This window comes from Rhinolophus ferrumequinum, chromosome 18 (genome assembly GCF_004115265.2).
Source record: "Rhinolophus ferrumequinum isolate MPI-CBG mRhiFer1 chromosome 18, mRhiFer1_v1.p, whole genome shotgun sequence".
Taxonomy (NCBI): domain Eukaryota; kingdom Metazoa; phylum Chordata; class Mammalia; order Chiroptera; family Rhinolophidae; genus Rhinolophus; species Rhinolophus ferrumequinum.
This window is the reverse complement of record NC_046301.1, coordinates 30027516-30043703: the sequence shown is the minus strand read 5'-3', so window position 1 is coordinate 30043703 and position 16188 is coordinate 30027516. Positions and strand designations below refer to the sequence as shown.

Below are 16188 nucleotides of genomic sequence, written 5' to 3'. Positions count from 1 at the left end.
GCTGACACCGCTGAGACTGGCTGCACGGCCTCCCTGTGGTCGTGGGCACAGCTCAGCACCAGGGAGGGACACGGTGGGCTGCTGGCTGTTCCCCTCCCTGCATCACTGAATCACTCGGCCTCCGGCCTCCGTCTGACGTAACATATACCCCCAAACGTAGGGCTGAAGCCCCTCAGACGGGCTGAGGTGGCATCCGTCAGAGCACCTCTCAGCAGGACTTGTTTATATTCCTAGTGTCGAGAGTTGTTCTCAGCAGAGATAGGCCCTGCCAAAGGAGGACAGAAATTTGACCACCAGGAGCTGTGCTGTGCTGAGGCAGGAGTCTGAATGGAGAACTGATCTAGCTCCTGGGATAAATCTTATTTTTCGAGCTGCTGCTTCCTCTTTTGCAACTCAATGAGATCTCCTTTGTCTGCATAAGGCTGTGGGGTTTTTATTGTTGCTCAGGCCCCGAAATGGGCGCTGGTGGAGTTGTCAGATTTATTTCATGCACTCATCCCCCACCCACCGAGTCCCTCACTGAACATTTACATACAGTGCAGGGGGGCACTCAGGAGCCCTGAACTGGGGTAGAGGGCACAGTGCCCACCGGGGGGACCCAGAGGCTGTAGAGGTTGAGGAAGTGACCCGTAGGCAAGTGTGTTGGGGGGCACCCTGAGAGAGATGGGGGACAGGTGGGGCAGACTTCCAGGTGGGGCATCAAAGACCAGAAAGAGCACTTCCGGCCCAAACCGGAGTGTGGGGTGGGGATGGCCCTCGGTCTTGCCTGTCCCCCATCTCCTGCCCACCGCCACTTGGCAGCTTAGGGTTTGGGGTCAGTTTAAAATTTTGCAGTCTTTTGTAATTCTGTAATGAAAAAAACAGACCATTTACTTCAGGTTTCCTCTGAGAAGGGAAAGGAAATCGATTAGAGTGTTGTGGGAGAGGGGAGCTCGGGCACTGTCCTGGAGTCCTGCTGAAAAATGTTTTGTTTCAATTACGAATTTATGTATACTTTTGCTTTTCCACGGAATGAGTACAACCAATTTAAAAATTAGAAAGACAGTACAGATGCATTTCAAAGTGGTAAACTGTAAAGTGCATTGCCAAACAGCTATGTAATTATTACAAACATCTCCATGCAAATATGTGTGTGTGTATGTATATGTCTGTATGTAATTAACTCGATCCCATTCTACTCTTTGGAGTTTCACGATTACTTTTGTTTATAATCACTTGCTCTATACACCTAATTTGGTGTCTGTTAACTTCTGCCAGCTCTGGTCCCTCTCCACCCTAACCTCTAGCATGTGCACACCAGTCCTTGCCATGATCTCGCTTAAAAAATTTTAGACTTTTTTCATAGTCATCTCTCTCATCCATTCTCCCCATGGCCCAGTTTTTGGTTACAAAATTTACTGCAAGCCTGAGTGTACACTAAGAAATAATTTCCTGCTTAAGAATTTGATCCCAACCATTGGATGCCTTTAAAGAAACACAGATAATGAAGCTTCAGCTTTCTCTCGTTTTTTAACTGCTGCAGGAGAAGCCCCAGGAAAGTTCTCTTTTAAGAAAAGGAGGTGCTCAGGGTGTGGCGTGGGGTGGGTGAGTGAAGGTGTGTGTTTGGTATCACTGCTCAGCACAATAGAAACCGCTAGTGGCTTCAGGAGGTGGGCAGATGGTGGGAAGAAAGAAGGAAAGCTGAGGGCTGGTGCCCAGTGAGGGCAGATGTGGCCTCAGGGGCGGAAGCTGCACAACGAACGGCCTGTGAGGGGAATGGGGAGCAGACAGGAGACAGAGCACTTGGAGTCAGAGTGGACGCATTCGGGGCTTTGTGCCGCCGCCCATTACCGCTCAGCCAGGTAGTGTTTGTCACCTTCCCCTTTTCATGCGTCCTCATGTCTCTGGGTGCACCGATCCCTTTCTAAAGCACAAGGGACTGCTGTTGAGAACAACACACGCCCACCCCTTGGAAGTGTTGGTCACATCCCAAATGACGACCGTGTCCCAAAGAAGTCCCAGCCAGTCTTTGTTCAGTTATACATTTTATTCTCTAATAGGTACAATACTAAAATAAACACAAATTAAAAAAAAGTTTTATTAAAACAAAACTGTACAAAAAAGCAGTATATACTACATTTTAATTACAGAACAGTCTACTGTCCAAAAGGCACTAATCCAGAATAGGAGATACAATGATACAGGACTCATTGGAACTATTTTAATCAAGACAATAGGGCGCTTGTTTCTTTGACCATTTACATCTAGAAACAAGGGCTTCTTGCTACAGTCATTTCATTACACATTGTTATAAATATGAGTCCCACAGGTGAAGGTGCAGTATCGCTCTCCCTAGAGAAGGTTCAGGTCAAGAGGGACCAAGGGGGACGGGAGGTGGGTGGGCAATGGGGGGGACCCTCGTGGTAGCACAGCCGACAGCCCTGGGCGCACAGCTTGTCGTCCGGCCTGGCCTCCGGGAGGTGGCTGGCTGACCTTTACTGGCAGCCACTTGCTCCTCCTCTTGTGTGTTAGCACCGGGAAAGTGGGTTCTGAGATGTTCCAGGGAACTGGGCTGGAGGTCTGGGGGGTAAAGCGCCAGCAGCTGGGCAGAGGGGAGCATTTGGGAGCCTGATCTGAAGAAGGCAGCATCTCCTCAAGGAGGGACGGCCAATGAGCTGGCACTAAGCCAGGCAGAGCCCCTGCTGCTTTCTGGGCAAACTTCTGGCCCAGAGGTAAGAGACCCTGTTCCTCCTGCGTTCCCTCCTGGGGGGCCCACTAGGGCCCAGGAGAAGTATCCGGTAGAAGGATCCGACTGTCTGTTGTTTTGGAAGCTGATTTCTAGAGATGGGAGTTTGCTTCCAGAGGCCCTGTCCTCCCACGGTCTCCCCTCAGGACCAGCGGCTCCTGGGCAGTGTGGGGCCGACCTCTGTCCACATGGCCCCGTTCGGTGGCCTCGACAACTCTCTGAACCCCCGATTTGATTCTCGGATGGACCCTGGACCTAAGGGAGAGAGATACTGCAGCTTTCCAAACAGTGTCATACACATAAGACAAAGACAGGCATCGGATGTTAACAAAAATAAGTAACAAAGAAATAGGATTAAACCAAATCTCTTCTCACAGCATCCTATACTACATCCTCCTTCTGCTTAGCAGAAAATTGTACGTACACAAAAATACAAATACACAATTTTGTAGAACAGTCTGATTTTAATATATTTATATATATTTATATTTATACGAGTGGCAGGTTAGTTCATTATATAGAGCTTTTTGCACTTTTGGCTCATATGCAACAAGGCTTACTATAAATTCAGCTTTAGCTTTCATTCAGGTTTTATAGCTTTTGAACAATTGTTTTCACATTTAAAGCAGCATCCAATTTGCACTAGGAGTTTGTGGTGATTCTAGGAAAGACGGGGTCAGGAGGTGACTGGCGGGGAGGCAGGGCCGGGGGCAGATCTACATTCCAGTGTGTGTGGCCACGTCAGGATTGCTGTGGGACAGAGCTGACCATGAGGACCCCGTGAGGTAGACTGAACACCTTACAGCAGACTCAGACACAGGTGCCACTGAGTCCCCTCAGGGACACATGGTGCACAAGATGGGGATAGAGACCGGGAGACGCCAAAGGGAAACAGACACTAAGACACACGGTGGCCAAGGCAGGAGGGGCGCTCGGCCCCCGCCCATCCATCCGGCAGGGCGCCCGCACAGCCCCTCACCGACGCTCGAGGGTTCGGTGGCTGCTGAGACTTCCAGGTGGCCCCAGGCACGTGGCCCGTGGTATCGTGGTATCGAATCAGACTACGACCGGCATGCTTGCTTTCCTTTCTCTAACTTGCTGAGCGACAGCAGGTAGACAAAGCTGCACACATTCCACAATGCAGGCGCTCGCCAGTGCTCTGCGCTCACCAGAGAGCTCAAGTCAAGTGAAAAGAAACCGGGCGTCTCTTCGCCTCTAACTGCACCGCACTGTTGTTTCCCCCAGCTTGGGCCCTCTCGCTTACATTCATCTCTCTCTCAATGACAACCGGGGTAATTGACAAGCACTTGGTAGAACCTATGAAAACAGTGTCTGGAGAACTGGAGTAACACGCACGCTCCAGAAAAGCCTCACTTTCGTTACCACCACGGCAATCTTCCCCCGTTGGAGCACTTTTCCTCAACCTGCCTCCCTTCTCCATCCAAGTCAGAAGACTTCCTCTGGCAGAGATGCCCCAGCGTGTTAAATGTCAATGCCCAGCGTTTGGGTTATTACATTGTCTGAACAAAAATGCTGGATTATTAATGAAAATAAAGTGCCTGGCTATGGATTGTTCCATTTTGCAAAAGCTTCTAATGCACCAACAAATCATCTGAGTGTCGCCTACTGCTGGGAGGTCGACAGTGTGCAGTCACAACAGACACCGTCGTATACCCACCACGGAATAAAGGCCCCGGATTTCGGTCAGACTTAAACTACTTTTAAAAAGAAGCAAGCAAATAATCTCACTCAGTTTCAAAGATGCACTTCTGATCTCACTTCGGCCCGACTGATGACGGCCCTTCTGAGCAGACACCCTGACCCTCACATCTAGGGGGAGAAGCTGCAGAGGGGGCCAGGGTTCCAGGGACTAATGGTGGCAAATGAATCATCATGTTTCTAACTATCATCAGTTGACTCTGCCTCCTGGATCTGGACGCACTTTGCAGCTGCTCTGAGGCTGCCTTGCTCGCCTGTCTTCTTCACTCAGTAGCTACGGATTTTGCTAAGCAGGCTCCTTGACATGCTCTCTGAACCAAGACCTTAACACCATCAACAGAAACACCCCGAGAAAAGAAGCACAGGAAAGAGGGACAAAGCCAGTCTGACGGGGCCATGACGATCCTGCCCTTGCAGTTGTTCTGCCCGCAGAACGCTGGGGACCCTGGCGAGGGGCAGCCACCCATGCCCTCTGCCGAGGGCTAAGTGCAGGGTGGGGAGGGGAGGGGGCAGGGCACAGGCCGGCTCTCTGGCAGGTTCCAGAGGTCTGTAACTTGCTTAGGCACTTAAAAAACATAAATAGAAATTTATCCTCGGAAGGTACTGCATCCCCAGTGACCATGGCCGTGGAAGGGAGGGGAGCCCGTGGGGAATCCGAGAAGGCTGTGGGCTCTTCCAGGGAGGCAACTGTGATGTTCGGGGCATTTTCTGGCGTGGACGGCGTCCCACCTTGCAGCTGGGTCAATCGGAAGAAACGGGGGCTGGGCCCAGCAGAGACCTTTCTCTTTCCGTCTGAATGGAAAGGCAGTCGGGACTGCCTGCTCTAGACTCAGGTAGGACGACTGGCGGCGAGGCGCAGGCTGCATGCACTTGCTCCCTATTACGGGGGGAGAACAACTAGGAAAAGAAGAGGCCCTTCCAAGAGGAGTGTTCTGGCAAAACCAGTGAGCAGGAAAGAGAAGCCTCGCCAGAGTCGCCAGTGCTTGAACAGAGCGGCTCCCCGCACCTGGCCCCCGTAACTTTGGTTTTGGTTTCGCTGTGCCCATTTTCAGAGACGCATCATGAAGGGGTCCACTGATTCCAGTGTGTTGAAATGTGGTTTTCAAGGCAACTAACAATGCTCTTGAAAGGAGCCCACAGCTGAGCTCTCTCACCTTCGTTCAATCCATTCTGCTAATGTATGTACTGCCCCCCCCACGATGAATCTGGCATAAAAACAAGAGTTCAATGTAATATCACTCGAGTGGCTGCTGTTTACATTAATACAGCACTAATGTCATTTTGTTTCCAGTTTAATAGCTTCAATGAATGATGAAGTGGAAAGATGACCCTCACAAGTTTATGCTGGGCTCCTAGTTCCAGTAAAGCAAAAAAAGGGAGAGGTTTCTATGCTCAAAGGAAGCCAGAAAATGAGACTGAGATTGAAACTTGACCTGGAAATGATGGGAAGTTAGAAGAGCTGTCTGGAGGTGGGGGTGGGGGTGCGGGGGGCACAAACTGGGGGTGGGGGTGGGGCTGCGGGGGCAGTTTTGTGCCCCGGCTCTGCCCGGCCCACTGGCTGATGAGAGGGAGGAGTAACGTCTCCATTCCAGGATGTCTGTCACCAGAGGTGCCAAATCTGGATCAATACTGAAATGGAGGCATGGATATCTTCTTCCCTTCACATGAAGGGCAGGTTTTTTGGTGGGGGCAGTGCATAACCCCAAACCCCATTAGCCAGCTCATGAAACAAGGTGCCTGTTACAGGGACCCCCAGTCCCAGGCCGTGGACCTGCTGGGCCCCCTCATGTGGCCACTCCACCTAGGGCCTTGCTCCTGGGGCAGTCCTCCTCTCTTGGGCTTCAAGGATGCCTGGGACACGACAGAACCGGCCCTTGGAGAACCACTTATTTTTGAGAAGGAAAGAGCTGGAGATGTAGGGAAGAGAAACATGCGATTTTAGTCAAGTCCTCGGGTCAGCTGGGCGCCCGTGTCCCTGACAGCAGGCACTGAACCCCCACAAGAACCCCGAGGCCGTTTGCCCTGCTGCTGGATGTGGTTACTAGAAAGTTCTTATGCTGAGCCAAAATCTGGATGGATGTCTATGCAACTGCTGCTTGCTGGCCACCTGAGGCTCACGAGGAGCCTGAGAGACAGCTCGTGCAGGGCAGATGCGGATACTGGAATTCCTTCTAGGGCCTCTCATCTCCACAAGTACTGGCCCGGCCCCATGGCCGCTTGTGACAATGATGGAAGGGGCAAGGGACCACGGAATGAGTTGGAATGGCTTAGCAAAACACCGCTAAGCACAGGCAGGATGCGCTAAGAAAGTGCCAGAAGAGCTGACGAGACAGAAAAGAGGACGTGTGAGAGGTTTTCATATTCTCTGCCTCGGCCACCTGGGACCACACCCAGGGAGTGCCGGGGAAGACCAGTGCCCTCAGCACTGACCAGATGACTGCTGGGACATTTCCTTCCAAAGAGAGCCAAGACCTTCACACTCACGGAGACGGGAGACTTGAAACAAGAGGTGTCATGTTACAGCTGCCAAGGCTCACTGCGTCTGTCACCATCGCTGAGAAGGGCCCAGGAGAGGGGACACTCGGTGTCTAGACCATCAGGGCAGTGTGGTCCCATGCGAGGGGAAGGATGATGGCAGTGAATGCAGTGGTCTTACTCAGAGCAGGGCCGGTTAGCATCCTACTAAGGTGAAAGGAGTCACTAGAGAGATCACTGGACCCCATTACAGTGGTACAGCTCAGTGTAGGGTCTGCACATCTAAGAAGCGAGGCAGTAAAACCCTCAGTACAGCACACAGCACATGCATGCTCAGCACACGTCAGCTGTCGTGTCGTGAGCTTTGAGTGCTCCGGGAGTTCTGAATGTCTCTTGTATGATTTAGAATGATGGCATCTTCAGTTTCTTGTAAGAATAACTTACTTCTGGCCTCTTCTTCCAAAAAATACGTATTTCATGGGTAAGCACTACCTACATTTTCAGATTTTGGTGAATTGGTTTCCTTTTTTTGTTAGCAAGGGCTGCTGATGGTACAGGAATATATGGTGTAGGGTTTTTTTTAATCACTGAAGTGGCCTCTTTTTAAACATCTGGGAAGTGTCTGGCCGACTCCAGTCTTTTTAAGTAGCACCATCCTTTAAGCAGCACATCTAATACTTTGACCCCTAAAACTGTAGATTGTGTTAGAAGGTTTTAACTACAGTGATAATTCTATTTTCTTTGAATGTAAGCAGATAATCAGACTGTTCTGCTTGCTGTTTTAATGCATGCATCTCTCAGAAATCACAGAATTATACTCATCTAGTCAGTTCTCAGAGTTGCTAATCTTAAGACAGATTCTCGATTCTCGTGGCATTTCTGTTAGCAGCTAGGAAAATAAGAAAAGGGATGAGACACTCTACTCTTTGGGGTCGTAAGTCCATAGTCATTCCAACTGTCAGAAGACAGAGGATCCCACAGAAAAGCCTCGGTGACTGCACTTGGACCTTGAAAGCTGGCATGTGGGTGGGGTCTCACAGTCACTTTCAGCTCTTACAGGAAGAGAAGCACTAAGTAAAAACCTTTTATGGCATTATTTTTCCTGACCTAGCCCACCTAGACATTTGACTAGGTATTTTAAGAGGAACAAAAATAAAAGAAACTTAAGGCAGAACCTTTCCTCAAATTCTGTGTGTGTGTGTGTGTGCATGTTTGGGGCTGTAGGGCAGGAGAACAGTTATAAAGAAGCGGCCACCTCAGCATTTTCATGAAACTGAAGTTGAACTAGCACCTGGGTTAGAACTCCTTCCGATATGTGGAGAGGGGAAAAGATCTGTATGAGGATGAGCAGCAACATATGAACAAAAGAGCTGTCTTCTCTGTAGTGGCTACTAACCACTCCTGGAGTGTCCAGGCCTGAGCAAAGAAAGTGCTCACAGGCAGGCCCACCAACACAGCCAGGAAACGGAGCAGCTGTGAATGGCCGGCCACTTGGCAAGATGCTGTGTGCTGCTGTTCACGTAGATATACTCTTGATCGATTGTATAGCTGAATAAAGACTTCTGTAAATGATGGAAAAAATACAAACAAAGCATATTCTAGAGAAAGGCCAGGTAGTGACACAGCAGCTCCCAGCCAGTGTGAGGACGCAGGGTGAGAAGAGGGGGCCTCGGGCAGGGAACTGTCAAGACCGTATGTTGCCCGATGGGACAGGTGGACTGAACAGAAAGGCAGAAAGTGGGAGGGAGAGAACGTGGACTTGGGAGGGCTAAGCAGACAGTCCCACTGACACAGCAGGACAGGGGGGAAAACTCAGGGTCACAGCAGCTGCTGACAAGAGGAAGTTGGTATTGCCATAAGAGCGAGTGAGAAAACCTGGCTGGAGCTCGTGCGTGTCCTTTGGCCCCAGTAACTTTTGGTCATTGCAAATCTGTGTTTCCCCGAAAATAAGACCTAACTGGAAAATAAGCATGATTTTTCAGGATGACATCCCCTGAACATAAGCCCTACTGCGTCTTTTGGAGCAAAAATTAATATAAGACCGGGTCTTATTTTCGGGGAAACACGGTATCGGTATTCCATTCATGCCACATAGGTGTTTAAAGCCCATATGTCTTAGTTTATTTAAATGTGTTCGTGTCACATGATCCAATGAGGAAAACCCTATTTAACTCATGTATAAACTCCTGTTCGATAAACACTTTCTGATGGTGACGGCAATGGAAAATATCAAATGACCAAGAAAAAAATGTAAAATTCTAAGGGGTTTTGTTAAGCAGTCACTGTCCCCAAGTCAGGCCAACACAATCTGCTGGCTGGCTAGCAAATGGGACAGTGACCTGGAGGCCTGGTCAGTGGCTGTCAGTTGGGGATTCTGACTGTACTTTCTGCTTAAGGTGGAACAGATTGAAACTGGATGTGAGAGAGAAGTTTCAAATAATCTAGACGTCAGATGGGGAGCAATAATCAAAGGCTTCCATTTTGAAGCTGAAATAACTCCAAATCCTTCTCTTTCACTTCGGAGAAGACACAAACACCATGTCATTATTTTAGTTTACTGAGTTGTTGTTCCAAATGTTCCAGGGAGCTTTAGTGCTAAAAGGGAACAGGGAATGGGAGATCTGCCATTTTCAATCACATAAAGGACAGAAATCCTTTTAATTATGACCATGCCAATCTACATCTTGCTAAAACAGCTAATTACATGTCAGGAGGACACTCAGTCATTCAGAACAATTGTCATTATATTTTTATATATTCATTCTATGCCACCCCCCTCAATTACCATGGTTACAATTTCAAAGGATTCAGGCAAACCTTCATTTGATCACAGCACACCAATGTGAATCTGAGAGTTAATTATGGCTGTATAGAGCCACTTTTATTTAAAAGAGAAAATGAAAATGCAGTCAAGGGAGCAGGCATCCCAAGATGTATGAAGTGAGAGCCAAGCTGTGTGCATGCGTCCTGCTCAGGGCAGCCTGTGGCACATGTGGTGACAGCACACACTCGGTGGCTGGCCCCCCACCGGCCGCCCGGTGGGGTTCAGACACCCACCGGAGGGCACAACACTGGGACAAACTGATATGAAAACTTGCCAAGTAAAAGGGACACTGGGAGAGAAAGGCAAAGCCCCCTGCAGACATATCCTTCCTTCTGGTTGTCATCAGAGAGCTGGCTAATAAGATGATGGTGTGAAGTGTGTGTGTAAACTACCAGGGGTGTAAGGTTACTTAGCGTTCACTTGAATCAACTAGATTTAGTTCTGCTCATCGCCCGGCTCCAAGTGTCACATGCAGAATACGAAAAAGGTGTCCAGGGATATGCATGTTTGTAATCCCAGGGCATCTACGACATCCTTGAGCTCCTTGGGTGGCGATAAGAAGGGGAGGCAAGATCCCTGGGTGCAGCCAAATTTTCCCTCTCTGCTCTTCTGTTTCTTCCCCTCTTGATTGCAAGAGAAAACCAATGTTATAGGAAACGGGATTTCTCAGATCGTTAAGCTTTCTTTTTGCTGCTATTTCTCATCTTTACCAAGAAAGAAGAATGATGCTGATATGGAAATATTGCAATTTATAAACTTTGAGCTTTTGAATGTACGCAGATATGAAGAGGGTTGTGTCTCAGAGATCAGGGAGTCAACCCGTGGCTCTCTGAGATGATGAGAGCAGTGGCTTATCACTTTCGGTTTATAAGAAAAGAGAATTAAGAAACAGCTTTTCCAAACATAACCTGTTTGCGAGAGGAGTTTCTGTAATCAGGAAACAGACTCGTAAGCTGGATGTATTAAAAAGCCTTTCCCACCACCTTAGTATGGTAGTTCTCCTGAGAGCGGTAGGTAAGGAAATCTCTCCTAAGTGGCAGTCGTTTGGAAGGGGGCGGAAAAAAGGCATATAATGAAGGAGACTGTAGTCCAGAAAAAGAAAGGGCCTCTGCTTTGACAGCACGCTGCCGTTAGGGAAATCCTCACAGGATAATCTGGCCATTCATAGTTGCCTCCCGGGGAAAACCTTCCGTTCTCATTATGGTGCAATACCTTTTCAACTGGATAACTTAGGTCTTACTAGGTAATGTAAATTAGACATACGGAAATTAAGAAACAGTAAGAGGGTTTTCAGGGCATGCAGCTCAGTTTGCCAAATTCAACATGGCTGACAACTGATCCCCAAATCCTGAGTAAACATCCTTGCTATTTAGAGAGCACACAAAAAGGAATGTTTTATCTGTGGAATTCCCACCCCTGCCCCACTCCCACGGCATCCCCCCACCCCACCCCTACGCCCCACAAAGATACCACCAGCGGGAGCTGGCCAATGTGCCCAACTTTCACTTGGGAAATCATGACAAACAAATCCGGCTCAGTAAAGCTATAAATGGATTTGGCTGGTCTCCAGGCAGCCCTAATGAATACAGTAGTAAAACATTACTAATAATCACAACAAAATGGCGAAGTCTATCACTACTCTGACGTAGGATTTAAATCACAGACAGATTAACAAAGAAAACCAACTCACAATGTAGAGGGTCAGGACTAGTCAATCGATGGAGAGAGCTACTGAGCATGAGATCATCAACAACAAGAAAAATTATTGCCTAAGAATCTGCTGAGACTCATTGGGGGAAAAAATACTCGTGTGGTTCTCTAAACAAAAAAAGACAAAAAGCAGTTTTAAAAGGCAGAGCCATGAGTTAAACGGGAAGACTGCTTCTAACCCAACCCTTTTTAAGACCAAAGAGAGAGTAAGGACTTGAAATTCACATTTTTAGGACAGGGGTGGGGGATCGTATCTGAGAAAGGGACTATTTCCACTGTTTCGTAGCTGGTCAGTGGAATAGGTAGCTGGTCAAAAAGATGGGCCGCAAGCCAGGAAGGAGGGTTTGTGTGAAGAGATGGACCATACCTACCTACTTTGCCCGTGGTGGAAAACAAAACATTCCAGCAAAGAAGTCAGCTCAAAATCAGGCCTTCGTGTTGGAGCCCAGAGGAAAATGGAAGAGTTGTCTGCAGACGGAGAGGACGTGGGTGGGGATTCCTGATGAAATGAGTGTCTATCTACACTTGGTGCCTGACGGTTGGAACCCAAGAGGGAAGTTTATAAGGATAAAAGCCAAACAGGGAGAAATGAAACAACTGTATTTGCAAGCTCTTCATAAGTAGACCCCTTTAAGGTAAAAAACATCTGGCTATCTGGCCCCAGGAGAGCTACCGCTGATCACTGGACTGTCTGCCATTGTAAGTCGAGGAACTGGAATACTGGGTTTGCACACTTCGGTGACTTAAGAGCTGCTTTTCCCTCATTCGTGTCTTTTTGGGTGGTCACCTCTACTGAGCTAGAGGAAAAGCTACCCTAAAGGGGTCTTCTGTTTTAGGATCCTTCTTCCTGTGAAGAAATATGGAAATGTGGGGGCAGGGGCTGTCCCACCAGCAACAATGTGTGGAACTGTACAGATTCCATAGGTAGATAACAGGGAACCACACTTATCTACCCCTTAAACGGTGAAGACTGTGAAGAAAACTGCCTTCAGAGGTACCCCAACATCCCAAGCTTGGCTGAAATAAACCCAGACGTCTATGTGGCACTGACTGGCGCTAGAAGGTCTCAGATAAGAGTGGACTGTACGGCTCTCACCGGCTTTCCTCCGATGTTAGGTTATCAACAGATGGGCAGAGATCTCATTAGGACGGACCATCTTGACAAGGTCCCTTTGTAAGGCTATGTTTTAAGAAGATTAGGAAGTTTACCTATGTGACCACAGTAATTCAATGAAGTCTTTTGAAAAAAACCCAGCAACAACAGACAAGTTACATGAACTGCTGGCAAGGCTCCTGCACCCTCCACCGCTGGCCTTCCTCACCCAGGGAGGAGCAGCCCCTGAAACAGTCCTCTGGGACGTGGAGGAAAGTACCTGATGAAGTAACAGAGGGACACAACAATCAAAAGACAGCAAGGGAGTTTTGAAAAGCCTGGTTATTTTCCCTTCAGTAAGAGAGCCGTTGAGGGTTTCTATTTTAATGCCACCTCTCAAAGCTGAAAAAGCTTTACCATCCAAAGATATTACACATTAGTGGCAACTCCACATGCCAATATAACAAAAGGTAGCCTGAACAAGGGAGTGGAGTTGACTCCGGTAACAAACAAAAACCAATGGCAGGTTTAAATCTAGGCCCCAAAGAACTAAATTTTTACTCTTGGTAAAAAAGCAAAAGTTATATGTAAGGCAGTGGGTCTTAAGAGCAGACCAGCAGTCTTCTCTAAGTAAAGAGGAATTCTAGGTAGACGATTCTTTCCTTCTTTTCCTAGCTGCACTGATAGATACATTCCCTCACTTTTTCTAGATTGCCAGGTAGGATCTAGTACTGCCTTCATGGATACTTGCTCTCTTTCATTCTTTCGTTTTGTTTTTTATTTTTCCCTTCCTTAAAGGTCTTAAAACAATGAAGCCTTTTAGCTTTTCTCTGGCAATCACTGTAGTTCTTTAGAAACTGCAACTGTCTTAACAGTTTGAGTCTGTTTCTTTAAAAAGACCAGCAAGAACAAATGATACCAGCAACCCCATCATAAAGAAGCTATCAATTATAATCTCCTTACAATAAATCATGGATGTGGCTTGTCAGACAGTGTATTTTTCTCTCCTTTTCTTTCTGATTCAGCCAAGAATAAGCCAACGAAATTACACCAAAATGGAAAGATACAATATGTTCTATTTCTTCTAAGTAATATAAAAGGAAAAGAAGATAAGACAATCTCCTAATTGAAATAAAAAGTCAAACACACCAAGAAAGAAAATGAGTGGGGGATCATTCCTGAGAATAACAAATGCTACTCTTGAATTTGTTGGTTCAAGTAATACAGTAAAACAGAAAAGTTCTACTCCAATTCTTGGAAGCTGAATAAGTATATACATTTTCCCCCTGAAATCCATGGACAAGAGCAGGCCCCGGCCCTGCCGACAGCTCTTTGAAGTCACAGACCTATACAAGGTGGCATCTTCATGCCCACAAAGGCTTCCTCACACTGACGTAAGTAGGATTAACAGATACAGAGACAGGCTCGTCAGCGTGTGCCTTCAGGAGAATTAGACCAGCTCAAAACTGGCGGATATGCAATATCTCACTAACGGGAAAGGGAAAAACGAAGACAAAGTAAGTCTCACTCTCTCTCAATGGTTTTAAGTCGAATACATTTGACGGATGAGGAGGTAAGGAAACGGCACCTTCCTTCTATCTTGGAAATCGTTTGCAGGCAATGGACAAAAAGACAGAAGCTCTGCTTAAATAGCCAGCCCCAGATTCCCCTTTAAACAAGGCTTCATTGTACACAGAAAGGAGAGATGGACCGAGGCAGAAAATATACAGCAGTTGTGCCTCTGGCAGACACACCCTATGCTGATGCACTGAAGGCTTGTTACCTCTTACCCCCAGTGACAGTGTGTCATTTAATCGGGGTGCCAAGAGATCATTTTCATACAAGGCCAGCAGATGTAATTTTCTTTGATGCATGAATAGTTCATCATTTTGCTACTAGATGACAAGGTGATCACAGGGTGACTTTATAACGCAAGTTCACTGTTTGGTATTTTGAGTTCTCAAAATGAAAAAAAGATTTATCAAATATAAATATCTTTAAAAAGTAACAAAAGTGCTACATATGTGATCAAGGAAAAAAATTCCATTAGTTACTGCCGCTTAAAGTAGATTAAACTTTACAAATATTACCACATCCATTATCAATATGGCTTCCAATTATTAAATAAATTGCCTGTAGCAAATATAGCTTTTCACGCCTCTACAAGGACAGAGTAAAGAGAACACCAAAGCAGTCACACCCCGTCGTATTTCGCAGACCCACCACTTGAGCGGCAAATGTCCCGTCTTTTCTGCTCCTGTTTAGGAAAGTATTTGCATTCGTGATAGTCAGCCCAGGCCCACTGGTAAGTCCTCTATGACCCTCGTAGCGAGGGCGCTCCAGTTAATGGATACAAAGACTAGAAGTCCGTTCACTCAGTTTGGGCCTTAGCTCCATCCTTGAAAGACTTTTTTTGGTAGCAGGGAAAGGGGACACAGACAGGAGGCAAAGCATCTTGCTTCCTTCCATGATGACCTCCATCCAGCACTTTTCTAGACAGGCACGTACCTGAACCACATACAATGTACAGTGGTTCTGAGAACCGGACTTAGCCTCCGGTAGACATTCAGCTCATTTTTTTTTTCCAATGCCTGTCAAGCTGGATTTTTTTCTTTTTTCTTTTTTTTTTTATGAGTTTTATTTTTGTCTTTTTGTTTGTTTGTTTTAATCATGGTCCCAAAGGCGGAAGGCAGTATTTTATCTACTAAGTCACACAGCTTGTGAGAGGAAAGGATGTCTGTGTCAGGCATGTTAATATCAACCAAAATCTGAGATTGAGTTTTTCCATTGACATTCTTAGCACAGCACCCAAAGAAGTATAATCTAGCCACAGTGTGACTATTATTAGGCACGGCTTATTGCAGCTGGAAATCAATTGTTCCCACGCTGAGGTGGGGATTCTAGTGTTCCTTTTACTCTGCGGATACTCCTCAAATGGTGTCTGTCAGTCCTGGGCCACACTACCTCAGCTTGCATCCTATCAGTCTTAAGGAAGGAAAAGGGGGACAGACTAGTGTTTACAGGAATCTAAAAGTACCCAAGGTTTTACACGTAGCCTAATATTTGAGAACTGAGGGCTATCTAAATACCTGGAAGCACTTCCTTGGAATGCTAAGACAGAGCAGCAAGATTTTCTAGCCTCGGGGGCTGGGAGAGGGAAGTTTGGTTGGTTGGTTGGTTATTATTTACTAGGAGTTAATACTGAGAGAGTATATGCAAAGGCTGAGGGCACCATGCCATCTTCACAGAACAAGAAGACCCTAACGGCTAACTGACATACAAGAAACTGCAAGTTATACTGTAAGAACACATGTTAAAGACCGAGGAAAGTCTGCTAAGGTGCTACGTCTAAACTAAGTTAACGTCTCACGTTTACCCCTCCCTAATCAGTCGTCATCCAGGGCCTCTGTCTTGATTTCGTTGGCTCCTTGTCGGGCCAAGGCCAAGATCGTGTGGTTGACTGCTGCCATTTCCACTGCTAATGAGATGGGGTCTTGGTGGTCACTATGGCTAGTGCTGTCATCCTAGATGTGCAGAAACAAGGAAGACATGTTATTAGTGGACTGGTAAAATTCTCTAGCTCACAGAAAGGCATGCTGGGTGGGGCAAGGGGAGGCAGAACATCTGTGGGAGGAGGAAATA

At 47.1% G+C, this 16188-nt stretch overlaps 1 protein-coding gene across 10 annotated transcripts in view; it reads right to left on the bottom strand.

Moving 5' to 3' along the window:
* Positions 1 to 2019: 2019 nt before the first annotated feature.
* HMBOX1 (homeobox containing 1) overlaps positions 2020 to 16188 on the bottom strand; it is a 185228-nt gene continuing 171059 nt past the window's right edge. For 7 of the 10 annotated variants that reach the window (XM_033135064.1, XM_033135058.1, XM_033135059.1 and 4 more), the window contains one exon: positions 2020 to 16070. Coding sequence is in view for 6 of the 10 variants with exons in the window: in XM_033135058.1 (XP_032990949.1) it covers positions 15933 to 16070 (138 nt within the window). In the remaining 4 variants the exon portion in view is untranslated. The remainder of the gene's footprint in view (positions 16071 to 16188) is intronic. The other 3 variants (XM_033135061.1, XM_033135065.1, XR_004425653.1) reach the window with 3 other exon arrangements.